Source organism: Heteronotia binoei, chromosome 12 (assembly GCF_032191835.1).
Source record: "Heteronotia binoei isolate CCM8104 ecotype False Entrance Well chromosome 12, APGP_CSIRO_Hbin_v1, whole genome shotgun sequence".
NCBI classification, from domain to species: Eukaryota; Metazoa; Chordata; class Lepidosauria; order Squamata; family Gekkonidae; genus Heteronotia; species Heteronotia binoei.
The window spans coordinates 27,946,488-27,971,634 of record NC_083234.1 but is presented as its reverse complement, the minus strand read 5'-3'; the positions used below and the strand labels follow the sequence as shown (position 1 = coordinate 27,971,634).

The following is a 25,147-nucleotide window of genomic DNA, read 5'->3' as shown; positions in this document are numbered from 1 at the left end:
TTGAGACAGCCTGGCAAAGCAAGTTCTCTCCCCCCACCCTTCCTCCCCAAGGGAGGAGCCTCGGCCAATGGAGAGAATAAGGGTTTTGCTCTGTAGCTCCTGTGCAATTGAGCAAGCCTGCAAAGCAAACTGTGGTGCAGAAGGAAGATATAGGGAGAAGGTAGCAGATGACAGCCACTTGCTTGGGGGCCTTATTTGGCCCCCGGGCCACATGTTTGATACCCCTGGCTTAGGTAGTTGTTCACATTTGATCCTTCCCCTCACTAGGAGTACCCTATCTCTCTATCAACATCATGCTAATCTCACTCTTCTTTCAAGGACCTCAAGGCAGAATATATAGCTGCCACCTCCATTTCATCCTTAGAATAAAACAGTATTCCATAGCAATTAGTCTTGGAGGAGAAAGGCTTGGGTTCAGACTTACGCTCATTGTGAAGCTCAGTGGAAGACCTTGGACAAGTCATTGGGTCTTCAGGCTAATCTACTTCACAGGACAAAATGGAGCAGGGGAGCACCATGGATGTCTGCCATCTTTAGCTCCCTGGAGGGAAGCTATTAACACTGCAGTGCTATTGTTATGCCCATGCCTTAGCACACAGAGACTCGGTGAGCTTCATCCCTGTTAACAATAGCACACTAGGATTGAAACAGCTGCAGCCTAATTAGTCAGGCTGCCCTGGACCACCTATAGGGGGCCATTTGGACAATTTGAATGTATCTATGGGTCAGGAGCGGGGTGGAGCTTCGCTATATATAACCAGGCCAAGGTCTGGGGTTTTCCATGCTAGTTTTTACTTGTATATAGTTATGCTGAATCACTGAGTAAACGATGCTGATCACTACTCTGGGAGTCATCCTTTATATCAAATCCAGTATTTGACAGCTATGTAGAATTACTCCAGTCTAAGCCGTCCGAAATCAGTGGTCTTCAACAGGACTGACTCTGCATAGGACTGCACTGTCAATGTACTAAGCAACCTTGTAAGGGAGGTTTAGCCTGAGAGAGAGAGAGACTTTGAGAGAGAGAAGGAGAGAGAGAGAAAAGAGAAAGATTGGGTCTAGGTCCCCCACAGAACTTCATAAAAGAGCAGGGATTCCACTACCAGCCTTCTCAGTCCAAGTCAATTGCTATAACCACTACAACACAAGACTCTTTCTCGCTCCCTTGCTCCTTCCCCCCCTCTATTGCTCTCACACACACAAATACTTTTTTTTAAAAAAAAGAACATAGAGCTAAGCAGAGATCACAGCCTAAGAGATAGCACCCATGGAAGAAACATCTGCAGCCTACTCTTTGTACAGTGTACATGTGATTGTTCTTTGTGCGTTGAGTGATTCTCATGTTACATTTAATGCATGTACAGCCGCCCGTATGATTGAAACTGCATATATAACCAGGGACTGGTACCTGGTTTCATTTGAAAGGTGAATGCTTGTTGGCTGTTCCTTACAAACAGATGTGTGCATGAACATAAGAGAAGCCATGTTGGATCAGGCCAGTGGCCCATCCAGTCCAAGACTCTGAAGCTTAGAGGGAACATTGGCTGGTTCTCACCTTTTGTCCTGAGGTATTTGTGACTTTCCTGCATTGTGCAGGGGGTTGGACTAGAGGTCCCTTCCAACTCTATGATTCTATGTGAACAGGGCTAGTGTTAGTTCTATTGCAACATAATTTAGGGAAGTAGCAACGGCAGACCACAAGGGGGGGCTGTAATGTACAACTTCTCAGAAGTTGTGATAGCAGAATGTGAGTAGGTTGGCAGATAAAAAATTGTGGACGGGTTTAAGGATAACCCAGAAGGAGACTGAGTAGGGTTGCCAGCCTGCAGGTGGGGCCTGGAGATCTCCCGCTTTTACAACTGATCTCCAGCTGGCAGAAAATAGCTGCTTGAAGGGTGGACTCTATGGCATGAACCATGCTGAGCCCCTGCCCTCTCCCGGATCCACCTCCGAAGTCTCCAGGTATTTTCCAACACAGACCTGGCAACCCTAAGACTGAGATATGGTAAAAGAACTAGCAAGGAGACTACAGAGACAGGAAGCCTGGTGCTAATTGGTGGAAGGCAGCTTTAGCAGCAACCAAACACAGGAAGAATCCAAGCCAGACATAGGGAAGAGAAAACAATCCAAGACCCAGGGTGATGGAACTTGCAAGCCCATTTTTGTGTGTCTCACAGACCGTGAGGCCTGCGTGGAGGTGACTGTTCCATCTGATCCAGTGATGCAGCAGAAGAGCTTGAGTGCGGAACTCCCTTGCCACTACAAAACCTCAGTCGACAAGAACTTTGTGCTGGAGTGGAAGTTTGCGCCTGGATCGGCTTCTTCTGACAATGCCAAGCAGCAGGTAAAGGAGGGTGGGGGAGGGAAGATAGCAGTGTGGACTGGTGGCTCCAGATGAGCTGCTAATATAGAGTTGCCAACCTCCATGTGGCACCTGGAGAGTCCTGCTATTATAATTGATCTCCAGATGATCAGGATCAGTTCCCCTGGAGAAAATGGCTGCTTTGGAGGGTGGACTTCTATCCCTCCCTCCCCAAGCTCCACCTCCAAAATCTCCAGGGATTTTCCAACCCACAGCTGGCAACCCTTATATTAACTATTGTCTATTAGAACTAGATATATGCTCCGGATTTATCTCCCACCAATCAAACGAAAGCTGTTTCTGGGGTCTGTTTCTAATTCTGAAATGGATTTCTAGGGCCTAATATCAGAGAGCCTGGCCTGAAACTAAGCATGCAAACTAATTTTTTCTGTTCTGGTGGTTATTGTCGTGGTCACTTATGTCACTGTGGGATGCTCCCTCAGTCTCCCTAGCAGTTTCCACTGCTCTGTTGATCCCCCATAATGACTACAGAGATCAGCTCCCCTGGAGAAAATGGATGTATCGGAGGGTGGACTCTGTGGCATTGAACACCACTGAGGTCCCTGTTCTCCAAAGGCTCTAGCCCCAAACCTCCAGGCGTTTCCCAACCTGAATCTGACAACTCTACCCCTCCATTCCCAGCCAGTGGCCGAGGGGGACCTAGCAACCCTATCGGAAGTGCCTTCAGGGCGTATCTCAAAGCTGATCACCAGAGGCAAGGCACTAATCTGTAGAGATGTTACAGCATCTTCAGAAGCCTGGAGCTACCTTCTGAAAGGGAGTGGGTGGCTGGCTACTAGAGATGGAGTCTTCTCTGTCATGGCACCAAAGCTGGGGAATCTCCTCCCTACAACCATCCAACTGGAACTGACAATGAAGTTGAGTCACACATGCAAAAATCTCTGTGAGGCGACTGAAAAGTCTTCAGGAACACCCCTATATGGAGGATACTGGGAGGATCTGAACCATCACAATTAGCACAGCTTCCGGACTAGGATTCTCCTAGTTGCTCTTGCTGAGATGTGCCACTCTGAGTATGATGATGCCTACCTTTACCATATGAAGGCATCACTCAGAAAAGGGTTTCTTACAAGTCTGAAGTGTTTGAAAACACACTGGAAATTTGGCCTTCTTTCAAGGAGTATGTCTATTTATATATTTAATATTTATTTATTTGGTTAATTTCTATTCCGCCCTATCCCAAATGGGCTCATTTTCATTGATATTTTCATCCCTGCCTTTCTTTGGAAGAGCTCAGGGTAGGGTTGCCAACCTCCAAGTGGGGTCTAGAGATCTCCCGCTTTTACAACTGATCTCCAGCTGGCAGAGATCAGCTCCCCTGGAAAAAATAGCTGCTTTAAAGGGTGGGCTCTGTGGCATTGTACCCTGCTGAGGCCCCTCCTCTCCCCAAACCCCACCCTCTCCCAGATCCACCCCCAAAGTCTCCAGGTATTTTCCAAGATAGACCTGGAAACCCTAGCTTAGGGTGACATACAACATTATTCTCTCCTAAATTAAGTCCTAAATCTAAAGGTACAGCAATTAAATAAAGGCTTGGTTGTGTGTGGGACTTCATAATATATTTTCATATCTATTTTCATATCCCACAAACTTCCCTTTGTGTTCATCTCCATTTTGGGTTACCACCAAGCTTCCCCTCTCTTTAGTAAAGGTCTTCCTGCTCCATTGAAACAGCTTTGTAGCCTGCTGTACTTTTGGCCTACAGCCTGGTGTTCTAATAGGGAGTCTAGGGTTCTGTGTTGGGAAATTCCTGACGATTTGGTGGTGGAGTCTAGGAGGAGTCAGACTTTGTGATAGGAGGGACCTCAGCAAGGTATTATGCCAGAGTCCATCTAGGGCTGCCAAGTCCCCTGTGTTCTCCAGCAGTAGACTTTCGCACGCATTGTACCATAGAGTTTTCCCTCCCAAATGTCTAGAGTGTCCAGGAAAACCATAGAGTTTTCCTGGAAATGCCTAGAGCAGCTGGCGCTCGGCATTGCCAGCACAATGATGTCACTTCCAGGTGACGTCATTGTGCCTGCAATGTTCTCCCCACCAGCCCAATGTGGGCAGGCAGGTTGGGAACCTCCTGGGTAAGGGAACTCCTGCCTGGATCGGGGGCTTGACAGTCCTAAGTCCATCCTCCAATGAAGCCATTTTCCCCAGGGAACTGATGTCTGTCTGGAAATCAGTTGTAATTCCTGGCTATCTCCAGGCCCTACTTGAAGACTGGAAACCATCCCTGCCCTTGTGCTTACTTCCCTCATAATACTCAGTGACTTCAGTAGATCAGCAACCCTTCAGCATGAAGTGGATCCCAGATAATTCTGGAGATCTCTCAGAATTGGTGTTCTCTCCACAGATTCTCTACTTCACAAACAACAAGCTGTACAAACCAGGCTCTCAGGCTGAACGACTAAGCCTCCTTCACAACCCCCCCACTCTGGGGGATGCATCCCTTCGATTAGACAACGTGCATGCATCAGATGCTGGCACCTACTTCTGTGAAGTGAATGACCCTCCAGACTTCTATGGAACTGGCTCTGGGCTTATCCATTTTGTGGTTTTATGTAAGTCTGATTTTAATGCGTGAAGGGGCATGTATACTCTGTGTATACTATGATTCTCTGAAATCACAGGGGGGGGGGGAGTACAGAATTTAGCCCCGGGCACAGAATTAAGCATCCTGAGAATCTTAACCTTTATATTTAAAGACAGCAAGTTTCCAGCCCTCATGGTTATGAAAACTGTGGATTGTGGGGTTGATGCCTAGTGCAATTGCAAAATTCAGTATTTTGGGGCAGGATAACAAGATTCCAAGGAGCCCCTCTCCCCCCCCCCCCCATGCCTATTTGGTGTTTTGAGACTATTGGATTTTTTTAAAAAAAGATGCTAATTTGAGTCCATCTGCTGTCTTCATTTTTCAGTCCATCTGAGAGAAGCAAATGCATGTTTTTGACTAGTTTGCATGCATACAAATACTTACGCATGAACACTAAGTCACCACACAATACATGGCCTGGAAATAGGAGGTGAGGTTATAAGTACAAAAAAAGGTCCCTGTTTTCATCTGGGGGAGGGTAAAGGAGATGTACCAGGCTTCATTAATCACAGGAAACATCCCTAAAGTTTGGCCTACGTCATGATACTTTCCAATAGAGTGCTTTCAGTGTTCATAAAGTGCTCAGTGTATATTATCATGTCATAAATCTTGCAACCACCCTGGAAATTGTCTCCAGATTTCTGGGGGGGGGGGGGGGGGGAGAGAGACTGAGTGGCTTACCCAAGGCCAATTGGCAAGCTTGTGACAGAGGTAAGATTTGAACCAGGACCATCCCACTTTTTCATGTCTTTTCACTTCTCCAGTTCCCATGGAATTGAAGAAATCTCTTCTTTTCCCCATCAGTGCCTCCATCCAGTCCGGTGTGTGGAGGGACTGCCTACGCTTCTGTGGGGTCAGATGCCAGCTTGACCTGCAGCTCTTCAGAAGGTGTGCCAGCACCCATTTACACCTGGACTCGGGTGGACCCCAAGACTCCCCTCCCGCTGTCCAACATGGTAAAAAGTAGGTGGTCAGCTCAGTACCTTTTAAGTTTTGTTTTTTTTTAATGTCGAAGCTGTGAAGTCACTTTTAAAAGCAACAGCTTGTACATGTGCAATGTGGTGTTTGTGCAATGCTTGCAGGCGGCTGACAGGCAGGGTGTGTGGCTTCTTGCAAAGGGGTTTTGAGCTACAGAGAGAAGCCGAGCTTCTGTCAGAGCGTTTTGCATTCCCATTTGCACGCCAGGCAGAAGCTGCTCTTTGCTTTTTCATCAGTTATTCCAGCCCTTTGTTCAGATCTCTCCTGCCTAGATGGGGAAAAAAAGACTTTGAAAATGCATCTTTAAGAACCTAGCCCAAGCCAAAAAAACAAACAAACCCAACTTTCCCCTACACTCCCTGACATCAAAGCCAAGCGTCAGCCATTACCTGCCCCTCTTTTGATTCTTTCTCAAAGAAATATGATCAAAGACTCCCATCCTACAATTCAAGTAAATGCCAGCAAAGAGTTTCAGAAGGCTCACTTGCCCTAAAATTAGAACAGGAGCATCCTTTGTGGGGGTTTTCAGTCTTGCTATCTGTTGGACTTTCCACATGCTTCCCTTTAGCTTTTTTTTTTTTTTTTTAAATCACTAACAGTATCCCTTCTCCAATCACTTCTTCATTTCTTTTGAATTTCCATTTATGTATTTATTTCCTTTATTTTGTATCCCGCCTTTCACCCCAGTGGGGACCCAAACTGGCTGACATCATTCTCCTCTGCTCTGTTTTATGCTCACAACAACCCTGTGAGGTAGGCTAGGCTGAGAGTGTGTGACTAATCCAAGTTCACCCAGCAAGCTTCCCCACAAGTGGGGATTTCAAACCTGGACTGAATGGGGTAGAGAAGCCAGGGTGGTAGCTTCCAAACTTATCTGAAACAAACTTAAAATCATAGAAGTTCCTTGGAGAAAAGCCCAAGAACCCTCTCATAAAGGAAGCCACCTGCTGGATCTCTCCCAACATGTTTGATCAGACAATGCTCTGGCCTTGTCTTCTGTTTGTCTCCTGCCAAAGGAGACAAATTCTATGCTGCCTATGTCTTTGGTGCAACTGGAGTATTTAATTAACCTCCCACTGCTAAGGAGTGACAGTATTACCTGTCATCAGAGGAGGTTGCTGGTTGTGTGTCTCCATGAGTCTATGATCATGAACAAGGCCCAGAATAATGGTTTGCAGAAAAAGACATGAGTGGCAACACAGAAAAGGCCTTTGGGTCACAAGAAAACCCCAGGAACAGCAATAGTGTAAGACCAGCAGCAATAAAAGCATACGGTTGTTCATATGAGGAAGGGCAAAGTGAAGGGACACACACATCTCAACCAAATTTATGGCATAATCAATGCATTATGCAAACCACTACGTTTTATCGGTCCTGAATCTGCTGTCTGCCAACTTCATTAGGTGCCTCTTCTTTAGAAGTGGGAAAGAGAGAAAATGTTGCCTCTCGGTTTTTTCAGCACCCTGTCTAACAGTACACCTCTATCAATACTTCGGCACAAGATCTCCATAATACATCAAGAGACGGATTTCTGTATGCGTATTCCAAATTGAATGAAGAACCACGTACACAAATAACGGCTCTGCTCTCCAGCCTGATCCAAATTGAATAGAGAACCACGTACACAAATAACGGCTCTGCTCTCCAGCCTGATCCAGCAGCTGGGACAGAGCATGTGTGGTGAAAAGTTCTGTCAAGTCACAGCTGATTTACGGTGACTCTCCCAACATGTTTTATCAGACAGTGCTTTGGTCTGGTCTTCTTCTGTTTATATTCTGTTTGGAATACTGTGTACAATTCTGGTCACCGCACCGCAAAAAGGATATTATAGCATTGGGGAAAGTGCAGAAAAGGGCAACTAGAATGATTAAAGGTTTGGAACACTTTCCCTATGAAGAAAGGTTAAAACGCTTGGAGCTCTTTAGCTTGCAGAAATGTCAACTGCGGGGTGACATGATAGAGGTTTACAAGATTATGCATGGGATGGAGAAAATAGATAAAGAAGTACTTTTCTCCCTTTCTCACAATACAAGAACTCATGGGCATTCAATGAAATTGCTGAGCAGTAGGGTTAGAATGGATAAAAGGAAGTACTTAACATGTGGGTGATTAACATGTGGAATTCACTGCCACAGGAGGTGGTGGCAGCTACAAGCATAGCCAGCTTCAAGAGGGGTTTGGATAAAAATATGGAGCGGAGGTCCATCATTGGCTATTAGCCGCAGCATATTATTGGAACTGTCTGGGGCAGTGATGCTCTGTATTCTTGGTGCTTGGGGAGGGGACTTGGGGGGCAAAGTGGAAGGGCTTCTAGCCCCACTTGTGAACCTCCTTTTGTTGGCCACTGTGTGACACAGAGTGTTGGACTGGGTGGGCCATTGGCCTGATCCATCATGGCTTCTCTTACGTTCTTATGACTCCACTGGGTTTTCTGGCAAAAGATGTTCAGAGGTGGTTGGCCACTGCCTAACTCTCTGGCAACCCTGGACTTCCTTGGTGGTCTCCTATCCCAATACTCACCCTGCTTAGCTTCTGAGATCTGATGATAATCAAGCTAGCCTGGACCATCCATGTCAGATCACAGCATACATACAGCCCTTTTAAAAAAAACCTGTCAGCTGAAGGGGCCTAAAATGGCAGTTATAGTCCCTCCCATACCCACTTCTCCCCCAAACAACTGGTTGGTAGGATTTCATCTTTTCAAAAAGGACTGATATGACTACCTCAAGCTGCTCTGACAACATATACTGCTGAAAACTGGCCTTGGTTTCTAAAGTTTCTAAACCAAGCAATATATACAAGTTATAAGGCTGGGTGAATGGTCAGATTGAAGGGAAAAAATATACAAATTGACAGGGTTTTTTTTTTTTGTAGAAAAGGCCCAGAAGGAACTCATTTGCATCTTAGGCCACACCCTGTGATGTCACCACTGTTTCACATAGGGCTTTTTTGTAGAAAAAGCCCAACAGGAATTCATTTGCATATTAGGCCACACCCCTGGTGCCTAGCCAGCCAGAACTGCGTTCCTTTGTGTTCTTGCTCAAAAAAAAGCCCTGCAAATTGAGTTTGTCAGATTGGAAAAAGCACAAATTCAGTTTTTCTTCATGCAAACTCCAGCCAGGGGAATTTCCTCGAGGGCCTCCTCTGTCCTGTATATTCACCAATCCTCTGGTATAGAGTACAGATTACTGACTTTTCTATCAACTGTCTTGTCCTACAGAAAACAGGTTTGTTTTCCCCACTGCTGGCTTCCATTTTCATTCTGTCTTCTTTTCCTGCTCGTAGATGAACAAACAGGGAGCTTGCTGTTGACAAACATCTCACAAGAGTTCTCTGGGACATACCAATGCGTTGCCTCCAATGAGTATGGTCAGGAAAGCTGTCAGATATCCCTCCATGTGACAGGTAAGCACAGGGATACAGGTTACAAGACCTGAGCATTCTTTGGCTTTACCTTCTCTCTGAATGGCTGTCCCTCAGCAACAGCAGGTGGATACTTCGATTAGCAACAGAGAGCCAAAAGCTATGGCTGTTTGTTTCACAAAATTCACAAGTAATAAACAGCACCACTAAAGGACTTTCCTTAAGGTTCTGGAGTTTCTCCAGCCTTCAGAATGTGATAGCCTTCAGAATTTAGGGAAAGGGGTTGGCACAACCATACCTGTAATCTGGGCTTTTTTTGTAGAAGAAACCCAGCAGGAACTCATTTGCATATTAGGCCACACTTCTATGAAACCACCATTGTTTCACACAGGGCTTTTTTGTAGAAAAAGCCTAGCAGGATTCATTTGCATATTAGGCCACACCCCCTGGTGCCAAGCCAGATGGAACTGTGTTCCTGTGCATTCTTGCTTTAAAAAAAGCCCTGCCTGTAATTATTATGAGGTGTTTAAAATAAAGCTCCTAAAATACAGTTCTTTAGGTCCTTTCATCCCAAATGTGTGCAAGAGCTGGCTTTTGAAAGCACAAAAGTGACACTTGCACAAACAGATTCTGCCCAGCAATCCCAATGCAGCAATCAGGAAGCAGGGGGTAGTGTAGGACGGACTTTATATTTCTGGGAGTTATTGGGGAGGTGGGGAATTAAGAGCCTTGGGAGTGACCAGTCACAAAATGGAGGCTCAGTGGATGGAACCAGTCACAAAATGCCCCATGGCGCAGAGTGGTAAAGCTGCAGTACTGCAGTTGGAGCCCTCTGATCATGACCTGAGTTCAATCCCAGCAGAAGCTGGTTCAGGTAGCCGGCTCAAGGTTGACTCATCCTTCCATCCTTCCGAGATCGGTAAAATGAGTACCCAGCTTGCTGGGGGGAAAGTGTAGATGACTGGGGAAGGCAATGGCAAACCACCCCGCAAAAAGTCTGCCGTAAAAACATTGTGAAAGCAACGTCAACCCAGAGTTGAAAACAACTGGTGCTTGCACAGGGGACTATCTTTACTCTTTTACAAGTTTTATAGCGTTCCAGAGCAGTCTGCAGGCTTGGGTGCAGGAACCTTTCCTCTGATGTTTTCTCAACATGAACCACCAGTGTTTCCCCAAATTATGGTTGCCATCTTCCAGGTGGTACCTGGAGATCTCTCACTTTTACAGTTGATCTTCAGATAACCAATATCGGCCCCCCTGGAGAAAATAGCTCTATCTCTATGGCCTTATATCCTGCTGAAGTCCCACCTCTTCCCAAACCCTGCCCTCTCCAGGCTCCATCCCTAAACTCTCCAAGTATTTCCCAGTCCAGAGCTGGCAACCTGACCCCCAAATGTGATTTGAACTGGTTTCCCCAGACACTCTAGCCATTTGTGAGGTAAAAACTCTATGGTACCTGTTGTACCATAGAGTTTCCCCTCCCAAATGGCTAGAGCATCTGGAAAAACCATAGAGTTTTCTTGGAAGCGCCTAGAGTGGCCCGTGTGCGCGCCACCATTTTAATGACATTACTTCTGGGTGATGTCATCATGCCAGTGACGTAGGGGGAGGTTCCCCCCGCCAGCCCAATGTGGAACCCCTGCCCAGACTGGGGGCTTGGCAGCCCCAGATACCAGCTTTGATAAAGGGGGAAAAAGAGAGTCCATAGAGGTCTGGTTGCCAGACCAAAGGAAGGCTGCATGTTGTGTGCATGTGAGAATGGGGAGGCGGAGTTGCAGGTGGGAAAGAGTTCTTCTGTTCAGGGCAAAGGTGGTGTCTGCATGCCAAGAGAAGTTGCCATAACAAGTTGAAAGGGAAAGAACTAACGCAGGAACTCATTTACATATTAGGCCACACCCCCTGATGCCAAGCCAGCTGGAACTGCATTCTTGCTCAAAAAAAGACCTGATGATAACAGCAGCACTGGAGGAGGGATAGAGAGCTCGTTTCAATTGCTTGGAGTGACTGGTCAATCCTGAGTAGGGTTGCCAACTCCAGCATGGGAAATTCCTGAAGATTTAGGGGTAATTTGGGGATGCCATAGAGGCCACCCACCAAACTTGCCAGCTCCTCCAAGGGAACTGATCTCTGTAGTCTGGGGATTTGTTGTAATCCCAGGAGGACCCTATTGCCATGTGCTCTTCTGTCCACCCCTGATATAGTATCTAAGGGCCAAACCACAGTTTTTTAAAAAAGTTAAGTCTGGGCTCCCTGGCCCCTGCTCACTTTACCTCAATCATCCAGCAGCTACAGGGAAGAAAAAGAGATTGGATTTATCCCCCGCCCTTCACTCAGAGTGGGTAGGTTGCCCAGTAGGTACTTGTGGGCCTGGAATCCCCTGGAAAAGGCCCTGCTCCCTCTCTTGCCCCTTACTAACAGAAATCAAGGTTTGAAGTCTGGCAATACAATTGTGGTTGCCTAGCAATAGACACTGAAGGCATTAATCTCTTGAAATCTACAGACACTGTTATTTTGCATTTTTAAATCCCCCAATTTGTTGTTATCGTTAGATTTCAGATTTTTCTGCAAACCTGGGGCTTTTCTCAAGTTTATGGAATCTGTCTTCCATGTTCATGGCCCCAGTCTCTGGATTTAAGGATCCAGAGATGGGGGCCATGTTGAGAAGCAGATGTACTGTTAAACAGTAAATGCACTGGGCTGGGTGTAATTGCCTTTTGCACATGTGTTTCTACAATGAAGAGAGCCCCGTGGCGCAGAGTGTTAAAGCTGCAGTACTGCAGTCCTAAGCTCTGCTCACGACCTGAATTTGATCCCCAGTGGAAGCTGGGTTTTCAGGTAGCCGGCTCGAGGTTGACACAGCCTTCCATCCTTCCGAGGTCAGTAAAATGAGTACCCAGCTTGCTGGGGGGAAAGCGTAGATGGCAATGGCAAACCACCCCATAAAAAGTCTGCCATGAAAACGTTGTGAAAGCAACGTCACCCCAGAGTCACAAATGACTGATGCTTGCACAGGGGACCTTTCCTTTCCTTCTACAATGAACCCATCTTGCAAAAAACTCTTCCTTGAGATTCAAAGCTTCATGGGACATTGGTGCCATCTAGTGGCCAATATGCATCTTTTTTGCTCCCTGTTTTGGCATGCCTACAAAGTGATTGGCTGATGGACTCATGTTCAGCAGCATCCAGAAGAGACCCACCAACCCCTCTGCACCCATTCTTAGGCATAATCAAGAATATGTGAAATCTTAGATGACATGTACAAGATCAGGTCGTATTCTGTATTAATTAGCCTTGGAGAGCTTGATCAAAATAGTAATAAATAAATTCATTATTAATCTGGACTTCATTCCCTAGAATCATAGAGTTGGAAGGGACCTCTAGGGTCATCAACCCCTGCACAATGCAGGAAACTCACAAACACCTCCCTCTAAATTCGCAGGATCTTCATTGCTGTCAGATGGCCATCTAGCCTCTATTTAAAAACCTCCAAGGAAGGAGAGCCCACCACCTCCCGAGAAAGCCTTTTCCACTGAGGAATCACTCTAACAGTCAGGAAGTTTTTCCTAGTGTTGAGCCGGAAACTCTTTTGATTTAATTTCAACCCATTGGTTCTGGTCCTACCTTCCGGGGCCACAGAAAACAATTCCACACCATCCTCTATATGACAGCCCTTCAAGTACTTGAAGATGGTGATCATATCACCTCTCAGCTGCCTCCTCTCCAGGCTAAACATCCCCAGCTCCTTCAACCTTTCCTCATAGGACTTGGTCTCCAGACCCCTCACCATCATTGTCGCCCTCCTCTGGACCCGTTCCAGCTTGTCTATATCCTTCTTAAAATGTGGGGCCCAAAACTGAACACAATACTCCGGGTGAGGTCTTACCAGAGCAAAATAAAGCAATACCATCACATCACGTGATATGGACACTTTACTTCTGTTGATACAGCCCAAAATTGCATTTGCCTTTTTAGCCACCACATCACACTGTTGACTCATGTTCGGCGTATGATCCGCTAAGACCCCTAGATCCTTTTTGCACATACTACTGCTAAGACAAGTCTCCCCCATTCTATAACCATGCATTGGATTTTTCCTACCTAAATGCAGAACTTTACATTTATCCCTGTTAAAATTCATTTTATTGGTTTTAGCCCAGTTTTCCAGCCTGTCAAGGTCATCCTGTATCCTGTTTCTGTCTTCTTCTGTTTCTGCAGAATAGTTTATACACTCAGCAGAAGTGTGGTACAGCTTTTCCTGGAGCGTACCATTTCTGGTTGCAGCTGTGTGAAAGGGCATGTAATGGATTTCATGTATGAAGATTCTGCTATGACAGGGAAAATGCCAAACTAGCATGTCAGCTATAGTCTCCTTGGCATGCTGTTTTTCCATTGGCAGGGGTTTTCAACACTGAGGAACATTCAAACATACCACATACACACTGTCTACAAGAAAGGTTTCATTCTGCCGACTGCTGGAAGCGCCCTTTACAAACACTTTTGTGCAAGTATCATCTCATGCATAAGTGTTCATTGTAAAGAAACTAAAACAAAACTCCACCCCTCCTCTGATTAACTGCTCTGCTTGTTAGCATCTTTGTTAAAATACAGCTAATCCGCATTAAAGGATTCTCCATAGGCAGCCACAGAATCTGGCAACAAACACGTTGCCATCACAGTGAACTTTTGATCCAGGGACTTTCTCCGTGGGTGTTTCTGCTTGCACCAATCCCTGCCGACTTGATTCTTTGTTCCCTGTTTCTCCCTGGACTAAATCTCCTGCACCAAGTCTGTTTTGCTACCCTGAGACATTTCTGTTAATTTGACAAGCGCTTTCTGGGCTGCCAGCCAAATTTTCATCGATGCCCTGGACCACAATAGACACTGGGTCATATTTCAAGTGGTATGAATTGTTTTGGCTGTGCTGGAGTAAATGGTTAGAGATGATTCACACTGGCTTGAAGATCCATCCTTTGGAGATGCATCTTAAGGCTTTTGGGCATGATAAGATTTTAGTGGAATTACCATCCTCCAGGTAGCACCTGGGGATCTCTTTCTACTACAGTTGGTCTCCAGACTAGTTCCCCTGGAGAAAATGGCTGCTTTGGAGGGTGGACTCTATGGCATTCTACTCTGATGAGGTTCCAGCCCTTCCCAACCGCCCCCCCCCCCCCCAAATCTCCAGGAATTTCCCAACCTGGAGCTGGCAACCTATTTTAATGCAATAGCTGAGCATTTCTTGTGCCACATCCAGTTGCATGTGCAGGGTATCCAAGGTGCTTCTGGGCCCTCAGCAGGGTGCACAAATGCCATCGCTGCCATAAACAATAAATAGCGACTTGGGACTTGGGATCAGTGGCGTGGCTAGAATTTGGAGATTTTGAAGCAAACCATGTCATTAGCTCCCACTATTCAGTTGAGCATGCAAGACACTGTGCAAACCAAGGGGGAAAGTGTAGCTACCCAAAGTCGTAGGGTCATCTTAATTATGTCGCTGCACCTAATTGTATGGGAGAGAAGGCAGCATGGTATTCCCTGATTTCATTGGATCTTGGAAGCTAAGTAGAGTTGACAGCTGGATGGGAGAACATCCAGCAAGGAATTTCCCAACCTGCAGCTGGCAATCCTGCTCTTGCTGTGTCCCCAGCTTGTGGTTTATGCATTATACAAGATGGAGAATATACGACACTTTACAAAACATGTGAACGTAACTAAAGACCTGTGCTATGTTACATGGAAGTGGAAAGTCACAGTCATGGCTGGCCCTGCCACTAGGCAAGCTAGGCAATTGCCTAGGGTGCTAGCCTTCTGGGGGCACCAAATTGGGGGCACACAGCGCTGGTGACAGTTCACTTACAGCAACACAGCACTGGGATCTAAGGTGCTCTTGTTCCCTTCGCTGCCACACCTTTTCAAGTGCGAAATGCCTGCAGTTCCCCCCACACACACACACACACAGCTGCTTTGGCTTTTGAAAAGGTGCATGGGGAGGGAGATGAGGACTCTTGTGGACTTGATCAGGACTGATCCTTTGTAGAACTTTAAAAATAAATTTAAAATGGTGGTCGCATCCATTGAGTGGCCATAAGGACACCTTCACATCTAGCTGGCCCTGAGGCAGCCAAGGTTGAACCTGCAGTGCCCCCACTTTTGGGGAAGAAATACTACAGGGCAGTGATCCTGAAATAGGAATAGCACTGGGATGCTGTCGCTCCAGCCATCACAGCAAGTCATTTAGTCGCACCAGGACACGGTATAGCAAAAGTGCTTGGAAGCTGCCCCACTGAAACAGACCTCCAGAGGTCTTAATGAACATATCAAGCTGCCTTATACTAAATCAGACCCCCGGTCCATCAAAGTCAGTATTGTCTACTCAGACTGGCAGCGGCTCTCCAGGGTCTCAAGCTAAGGTTTTTCACACCTATTTGCTGGGCCTTTTTAGTTTGAGATGCCGGGGATTGAACCTGGGACATTCTGCTTACCAAACAGATGCTCTACCACTGAGCCACCATCCCTTAAATAACTGCCCCCCCCCAGCTGTGGGCCACTGTGTCCTTAATCAGGATGAAAACAATACCTCAGGGAAGAGGTCATTAGGCAGTGTGGCTGAGCCAATAAATCACACCAGATCTGGGAAGCCAAGTTTGCATAGGAATAAGCTTTACTGCAAGAAAGGAAGCTCTGTTGGCCAAGATTCAGCCTTCAGAGCTTGGTGATATAACAGTAGCATATAAATGTATACGTGAGTTTGGCCCTCCTCAAAACCAACCCCTTTGACATCATTGGGCAAGCTCAACTGAAATGTCTTTGTTTAAAACCGGAGCATGGGTACCAACAAAACGTATTTGTCAGCACTTTTTAAATTAATGGTGCTCTTAACCCCACCAGGAATATAATATTGCAAACCCATGTTCCAAGTCAAAATTCCAAGCCAATGGTTCAAGATTCCATTTCCAGACACATAATGAACAAAACAAATGATAAATTTCAAATAACAAGGGTTCAAAAGACATAAAGTTAACATAGCAAATTTTACCATAGCTAATTAATGAAGACGACACGTGTTGAACTCCAGATGATCTTCCTTTCTATTTCTCCAATTACGTACGACAAACTTAATGAGGACTAGAGCTGGCAAGCAACTTCAAAATGCAGCTGCGTGTCTGTGAAAGAATATTTGAGGCCAAATTTAAATTTTATTAAAACTTGTCTGCCTTTTGCTTACAGAGTGCACCTTTAAAGTTTAGGACTGTCCTTTTTTACTCCAACACCTGATCTGACTTGTTAATCAATAATCAATATGAGGCTAGCAACAATATTCTTGAGAGGGGGTCCTTGACCCTTACAAGGATTAGAAATATCTTTTGGCCACTTAAATTTCCCTCTAGTCTCAGATGAGAGTCCAAATTTTACTTTTAATACCTTCCTCACTGACAGATTTAATCTCTGGGTCCTTTGGAGTGCCTGTGAGGACAAGTTAACTACATCCAGTTCCCACAACAGTGGGGAGGGAATAAAAGTCACACAATTTGACTTCCAGTCGGACTTTGAAGAGATTTAGGATCTCCCATTTTAAAAGCTTGTGTTGGCTGGCGAGAAGCATTGAGCACCAAGAAAATGCCTGGCTTGAACTGCTGCCCAATCCATCTGTGTCGCCTGACTGCCACGAAGCAACTTGCAGAATGTTCTGGCACCCACAGCCGCCTCAGCTACTCATATCCCGTTTTTCTGCCTTGTCTCCCACTCAGGTCGGAGCCGTTCATTTAATTAGCTCTCCTTCTGTGGACAGTTCCCTCATTAGCTGGCTTCCCATCTTGGCTGAACCGTGACTGCAGGGAAACATCAGATGACTTCTATACATGTTTGGAAGGAGAAAACACCCAGACTGAGGGGGGAGGGATGGGAAGATGGTCGTAGGAGGATAGAAAATTAATTAAGACATCAAGAAAATTCAGGTCAAAAATATTCTTAACATTTTTTTAAGGTTTTAAAAGAGTCCTGGGGAATAGGGTGAAAGAATTACATGATGATAGGAGCAATGTGAAAGAATAAATTTACCGTAATTGCGAGGAAGCAGGGCTTATTTTAAAGCAGAAACTCTTTTGCATATTAGGCCACACACCCCTGATGTAGCCAATCCTCCAGGAGCTTACAGTAGGCCCTGTACTGTAAACTCTTGGAAGATTGGCTACATAAGGGGTGTGTGGCCTAATATGCAAAAGAGTTCCTGCTTTAAAACAAGCCCTGCTTATTTTATGTGAAGGAGTTCCTGCTATCAAAAAAAGCCCTGCAAGGAAGTAAACAGAGATTTTATCCTACAGGGAACAACTACATTTGAGTCCCTAACAGGATCCCTCAGCTTCTAGTATGTGCATCTGTATCATACATTGGTACATGTATGATATGTTTTTAATCCTATCTTTCCTCTGAATGCAGTGCAGAATGCATGCTTCTCTCCTCTCCTCTATTTTATGCTCACAGTAACCCTCCAGGTAGGTTGGGCTAAGAAAATGAGTAGTATGGAGGAGGCTTTTAGTCTGGTTTAGATCTAGGTTAGCCCTCTACGCATATTGCACACACTGAAATCATCACCCGTGGAGGGAGAGGGACAGGTGCATGCTGGTGCCACCTCCATCTATTCATGAGCACAAAGTCTTTGCATGTAGGAAGTGCAACTGCATACACCTGAAACCCCCTCCCCATGATCACAACAAGCAAAGCAGGAGGCAGAGTCGTGCCCTTTCTGGCTGCGACCGCACACACAAAATAATGCACTTTCCAACTGGATTTTTCCAGTTCACGCAGTTGTGCACTTTCTGGCTGCAATCACAAATACAACATAATGCACTTTCAATCCACTTTCAAAGCACTTTCCATCTGGGGTTTGCCAGTTCACAAAGCAAAAACCAGTTGGAAAGTAGACTGAAAGTGGATTGAAAGTGTGCGTGATCACAGCCTCTATATACAGGAGCTGGAGATTGTGTGTAGGCAGGGGTTGTGCCCAGTGTGTCAGAGCATGCATAGAGTGCTTTGGATACTGGTTCTTACATAAACAAGTTCTTGTTTTTCGAAATACATACCACCAGGCCTGGTCTACAGATGCAACCATGAAAGGGTGGAAATTAAATATGGTTTGCTAGTGAAAATTTATTTATTTGTCTTCTATATTGTCCCCCCTGCAAGGCGATCACATTCTCAAATGCCCCTCTGCCTAGAAAAGAATATTGCTGCAAGCAGAAAACTAGTTTATCAGCAAGACAGTCTTTCCCCTTGCCATACTACTCTTCCTTAATGGTGAGTAGCAAATGTGATTTTTCACCAAAAGCACAGTCCATTTTACCACCTGATTTTGCCCCATGTGTAGACCAGACTTAGACAGCAGCATTCCAATAAGAAAGTGGTGGTGTACTCAGGCGAGAAAGTGTCACGACAATAGTAGGTTAGTTGGAGGATAGCCGGGGTAGGGTATCTTGGAGGAGAAAGTATTAGAGGAATCATAGATTTGGAAGGGACCTCTAGGGTCATCTAGTCCAGCCCCCTGCACAATGCAGGAAACTCACAAACATTTCCCCCTAAATTAACAGGATCTTCATTGCTGTCAGATGGCCATCTAGCCTCTGTTTAAAAACCTCCAAGGAAGGAGACCCCACCACCTCCCGAGGAAGCCTGTTCCACTGAGGAATCGCTCTAACAGTCAAGAAGTTCTTCCTAATGTTGATCCGGAAACTCTTTTGATTTAATTTCAACCCACTGGTTCTGGTTCTACCTTCCAAGGCCACAGAAAACAATTCCACACCATCTTCTATATGACAGCCCTTCAAGTACTTGAAGATGGTGATCATATCACCTCTCAGCCGCCTCCTCTCCAGGCTAAACATCCCCAGCTCCTTCAACCTTTCCTCATAGGACTTGGTCTCCAGACCCCTCACCATCTTCGTCACCCTCCTCTGGACCCATTCCAGCTTGTCTATATTCTTCTTAAAACGTGGTGCCCAAAACTGAACACAATAAGAACATAAGAGAAGCCATGTTGGATCAGGCCAACGGCCCATCAAGTCCAACACTCTGTGTCACACAGTGGCAAAAAATGTTATATACACACATACACTGTGGCTAATAGCCACTGATGGACCTCTGCTCCATATTTTTATCTAAACCTCTCTTGAAGGTGGCTATACTTGTGGCCGCTACCACCTCCTGTGGCAGTGAATTCCACATGTTAATCACCCTTTGGGTGAAGAAGTACTTCCTTTTATCCGTTTTAACCTGTCTGCTCAGCAATTTCATCGAATGCCCACGAGTTCTTGTATTGTGAGAAAGGGAGAAAAGTACTTCTTTCTCTACTTTCTCCATCCCATGCATTATCTTGTAAACCTCTATCATGTCACCCCGCAGTCGACGTTTCTCCAAGCTAAAGAGTCCCAAGCGTTTCAACCTTTCTTCATAGGGAAAGTGCTCCAGCCCTTTAATCATTCTAGTTGCCCTTCTCTGCACCTTCTCTAAAGCTATAATATCCTTTTTGAGGTGCGGCGACCAGAACTGCACACAGTACTCCAAATGAGACCGCACCATCGATTTATACAGGGGCATTATGATACTGGCTGATTTGTTTTCAATTCCCTTCCTAATAATTCCCAGCATGGCATTGGCCTTTTTTATTGCAAACGCACACTGTCTTGACACTTTCAGTGAGTTATCTATCATGACCCCAAGATCTCTCTCTTGATCAGTCTCTGCCAGTTCACGCCCCATCAACTTGTATTTGTAGCTGGGATTCTTAGCCCCAATGTGCATTACTTTGCACTTGGCCACATTGAACCGCATCTGCCACGTTGACACCCACTCACCCAGCCTCAACAGATCCCTTTGGAGTTCCTCACAATCCTCTCTGGTTCTCACCACCCTGAACAATTTAGTGTCATCCGCAAACTTGGCCACTTCACTGCTCACTCCCAACTCTAAATCATTTATGAACAAGTTAAAGAGCATGGGACCCAGTACCGAGTCCTGTGGCACCCCACTGCTTACCGTCCTCCACTGCGAAGACTGCCCATTTATACTCTACTCCATTTATACAATACTCCGGGTGAGGTCTTACCAGAGCAGAGTAAAGCGATACCATCACATCACGTGATATGGACACTTTACTTCTGTTGATACAGCCCAAAATTGCATTTGCCTTTTTAGCCACTGCATCACACTGTTGACTCATGTTCAGTGTATGATCCGCTAAGACCCCTAGATCCTTTTTGCACATACTACTGCTAAGACAAGTCTCCCCCATTCTATAACCATGCATTGGATTTTTCCTACCTAAATGCAGAACTTTACATTTATCCCTGTTAAAATTCATTTTATTGGTTTTAGCCCAGTTTTCCAGCCTGTCAAGGTCATCCTGTATCCTGTTTCTGTCTTCTTCTGTGTTTGCAACCCCTCCCAATTTAATATCACCTGAAAATTTAATAAGCATTCCCTCTATTCCTTCATCCAAATCATTGATAAAGATGTTGAACAAAACAGGTCCCAGGACAGTGTCAGGCGGGGGTTCATTGAAGCTCACAAGAATGCAGACTTGGTATTTTGAAACAAAGTTGCATTTATTGGATACTCCAGAGTTACTCCAGCTTGGTAGGCATTGGAACTGATGGAGATCAGTTCAAATCATTGGTATTTAACATTCTAAATCAAAGCCATTGCTTCTACCCCTCATTTCCCAAAACAAAAGGCTGCTTTTGCATGTGAGAGTTTACCCAACATTCCCCCTTATCTTTTCGGTTGGTGGTTACATTTTCCAGGAGGCAATGTCCTTGCTGCCTCTGAGGAGGAGGTGAGAATCTGGCACATACTTTCTACTTCAAAGAGACCTTGGCAACCTTTGATATTCCTGGGAAGCTACTCTCTACTTTTCCCCCCTCCCTCGTTACTACTCTGGCCCCTGTGTTAGTGAGCATTTCTAGGCATTGATCAATATGGTTAGTAAACAGCATTTAGCAATAGTATAAATGAACAGAGCCTGACATACTGCCCCCCCTAAGCTCTTGCTCGGGGTTTGTCTGGGTGCAGTAGGTAAAATTGCTTAAGCAGTTGTGGAGCATTTAGATCAGAGGCTTTAACCCATTCGCCGCAGCTGGGTGGGAAATACGGCCAGCGCACTAAGTAGTAAAGCACCCCCCCCCCCCCGGTTGGATCTTAGAGTCCAGGATTTCCTTGACTTCGTGGCGCTTCTGCCCCTTCACCAAGATGGGCTTGGGCTCCGGACCACAAAGGTGCCACCTCGACCCACCTGGATCTCGATGCAAAAGGCTGCAATGGAAAACAGGGTGCACTTTACTAAACAGTTTGGGCAAGTCCAGTTCTACAGTCACTTGGTTGATCACCCTCTTTATATGCCTGACAGACAGATCCTTGGGGCACTCCACTTGTCACTCCTCTCCAAGAGGATGAGGAACCATTCACAAGCACTCTTTGGGTACCATCTGTCAACCAGTTACAGTAACGGTAACAGGATCCAAACCACATTTTACCAACTTGTCAACAAGGAGAAAGTGTCACAATAGTAGATTAGCTGGAGAATAGCAGGGATAGGATATCTTAGAGGAGAAAGTATCAGAGGAGACGGTGTCAGAATAGTAGGTTAGTTGGAGGACAGCCAGGTAGGCTATCTTAAACGGAGCTTAAACTAAGCACTGCTCCTAATGCAGATTTTGTCTTCCTTGTAACACTGGATTGTTGCACTAAGGAGCAGTCCTGATTCCCTACACAGAGTTTCCTTGGCATAAGATACCTGCTTAAGTTGGTGGCGGTGTTGGTACCGGAAAGTTTTCTGATGCAGTTGTGGGTCAAAACAAAAGCCAAATGTATGCCTGACTGAATTCTGTCTTATCTAATCAAAACAACATACCCTGTCCACAAAAAGTTAGCATGTCAGGAAGATTTCATGCCTAACTTCTTCCCTGACATGATAGCTTTCTGTATGTAGGAAAGCTGGTGGGGTTTTTTTAAAAAAACAATCCTATCACCGAGGCTGAGAAAGCATCTTGGCAAGAACTGCTACAGATACAAAAGCTATGTTAGAAAAATAGTCTTCTATTATCTTCTCAGGGTGAGCAACTTTAGAGGATCGGCCTTCAGTAAAGGTCAGGGTTTCCAGAATCATAGAATGGAATAGGCTATGGTCCACTAATCCCAGAGTAAAGTGAATGAAACATGATGGTTTAATATTCAGAACTAATTAGTAGTTTAAGGATTACAGCGCTGAAATCTAGTTTTATTTCTCTAAGATTTTGGAAGAATATGCACAGGGAAGGAAAGAGAGCAGAAATTTTTGAAGATTAGTGGTTTATAAAAGCAGAGCAGTTGGGAAGCAACATATGGTGTGAAGTGGTTCTTGAAGCTTCTATATTGGTATAAGGTGCTATGGAGTGTTCAAAAAGTAGGATCTAGTAGAAGTGGTAAAAGTAGAGAACAGCAACAAGAATAAGGGTATTAACACTTTCTGTGAGGGGAAAAAATCCTCTTTACATAATTATCTAAGAATAAATTTGAGGGCATCAATGAAATTAACCAAGGGAGATGTTTAAAAAAATAGTTTGACCTGTGGTACTCCCTGCCACCAAAAGATTGGCACAAGTTTAAAAAATACAGTTTTGAACCCTTATTATGTCTCTCTCGGCTTGGCTTCGCGAACGAAGATTTAAGAAGGGTGCAATAGTCCACGTCTGCTGCAGGCTCGCTGGTGGCTGACAAGACCAATGCGGGACAGGCAGGTCCGGCCACAGTGGCTGCAGGGAAAAGTCTGATTTAGGGTTGGTGCTGTAGCAGTGCGATTCTTCCTCAATCTCCTTTTGTCCTCAAGACCAGCTATGCGTGCGTTCTCAAAAGAAGAAACAGCCTGGTGGATGGTGTGCCTCCATGCTTTGCGATCTGAGGCTAGGTCAGACCACTGGTGATGGTTGATGCAACAGGTGCCAAGGGATTTCTTCAAGGAGTCCTTGTACCTCTTCTTTGGTGCCCCTCTATTTCGATGGCCGGTGGAGAGTTCGCCATACAGGGCAATCTTGGGAAGGCGGTGGTTTTCCATCCTAGAAATATGCCCTGCCCAGCGCAGCTGCGTCTTCAACAGCAGTGCCTCGATGCTGGTAACCTCCGCCCGCTTGAGAACTTCAGTGTTGGTCACAAAGTCACTCCAGTGGATGTTGAGGATGGTGCGAAGGCAGCGCTGATGAAAGCGCTCAAGGAGTCGCAGGTGATGACGGTATAAAACCCACGATTCGGAGCCGTAGATGAGGGTTGTCATCACAACCACTTTGTAAACATTGATCTTTGTGCCTTTTTTCAGATGTGCCTTATTATGTAGGATGCTTGGAATAGCCATCCTACTGCTTAGGTTGGGCATTTAGAGTTTTATCATAATCCTGACCTGTTCAAAAACATCCAGATTAGATACATGGATACGTCTTGAGATCTAACCAGAGTAGAGTAAAGTGATACCATCACTTCACGTGATCCGGACACTATACTTCTTTTGGTACAACCCAAAATAGCATTGGCCTTTTTAGCCACTGCATCACACTGCTGACTCATGTTCAGTGTATGGTCTACAAAGACCCCTAGATCCAGGGGTTGTTTTGTAGCAGGAACTCCTTTTCATATTAAGCCACATACCCCCTGATGTAGTCAATCCTCCAAGAGCTTACAGGGCTGTTCTTACAGGGCCTATTCTAAGCTCTTGGAGGATTGGCTACATCAGGGTAGTGTAGCCTAATATGCAAAGAAGTTCTTGCTACAAAAAAACCCCCTGCTTAGATCATAAGAACATAAGAACATAAGAGAAGCCATGTTAGATCAGGCCAATGGCCCATCCAGTCCAACATTCTGTGTCACACAGCGGCCAAATATATATATATATATATATATATATATATATATATATATATATATATATATATATATATATATATATATATATATATACACACACACACACACACACACACACACTGTGGCTAATAGCCACTGATGGACCTCTGCTCCATATTTTTATCTAACCCCTTCTTGAAGGTGGCTATGCTTGTGGACGCCACCACCTCCTGTGGCAGTGAATTCCACATGTTAATCACCCTTTGGGTGAAGAAGTACTTCCTTTTATCCGTTTTAACCTGTCTGCTCAGCAATTTCATCGAATGCCCACGAGTTCTTGTATTGTGAGAAAGGGAGAAAAGTACTTCTTTCTCTACTTTCTCCATCCCATGCATTATCTTGTAAACTTCTATCATGTCACCCCTCAGTCGACGTTTCTCCAAGCTAAAGAGCCCTAAGCGTTTCAACCTTTCTTCATAGGGAAGGTGTTCCAGCCCTTTAATCATTTTAGTTGCCCTTTTCTGAACTTTCTCCAATGCTATAATATCCTTTTTGAGGTGCGGCGACCAGAACTGCACACAGTACTCCAAATGAGACCGCACCATCGATTTATACAGAGGCATTATGATACTGGCTGATTTGTTTTCAATTCCCTTCCTAATAATTCCCAGCATGGCGTTGGCCTTTTTTATTGCAAACGCACACTGTCTTGACATTTTCAGTGAATTATCTACCATGACCCCAAGATCTCTCTCTTGGTCTGTCTCTGCCAGTTCACACCCCATCAACTTGTATTTGTAGCTGGGATTCTTGGCCCCAATGTGCATTACTTTGCACTTGGCCACATTGAACCGCATCTGCCACGTTGACGCCCACTCACCCAGCCTCAACAGATCCCTTTGGAGTTCCTCACAATCCTCTCTGGTTCTCACCACCCTGAACAATTTAGTGTCATCCGCAAATTTGGCCACTTCACTGCTCACTCC

The 25,147-nt window shown here is 45.3% G+C and overlaps 1 protein-coding gene across 1 annotated transcript in view; it reads left to right on the top strand.

Moving 5' to 3' along the window:
- VSIG2 (V-set and immunoglobulin domain containing 2) overlaps positions 1-25,147 on the top strand; it is a 30,306-nt gene that overhangs the window by 1,050 nt on the left and 4,109 nt on the right. Inside the window, exons 2-5 of the mRNA XM_060251722.1 lie at positions 2,178-2,344; positions 4,725-4,932; positions 5,769-5,927; positions 9,228-9,347. Of these exons, the coding sequence (XP_060107705.1) occupies positions 2,178-2,344; positions 4,725-4,932; positions 5,769-5,927; positions 9,228-9,347 (654 nt within the window). The remainder of the gene's footprint in view (positions 1-2,177; positions 2,345-4,724; positions 4,933-5,768; positions 5,928-9,227; positions 9,348-25,147) is intronic.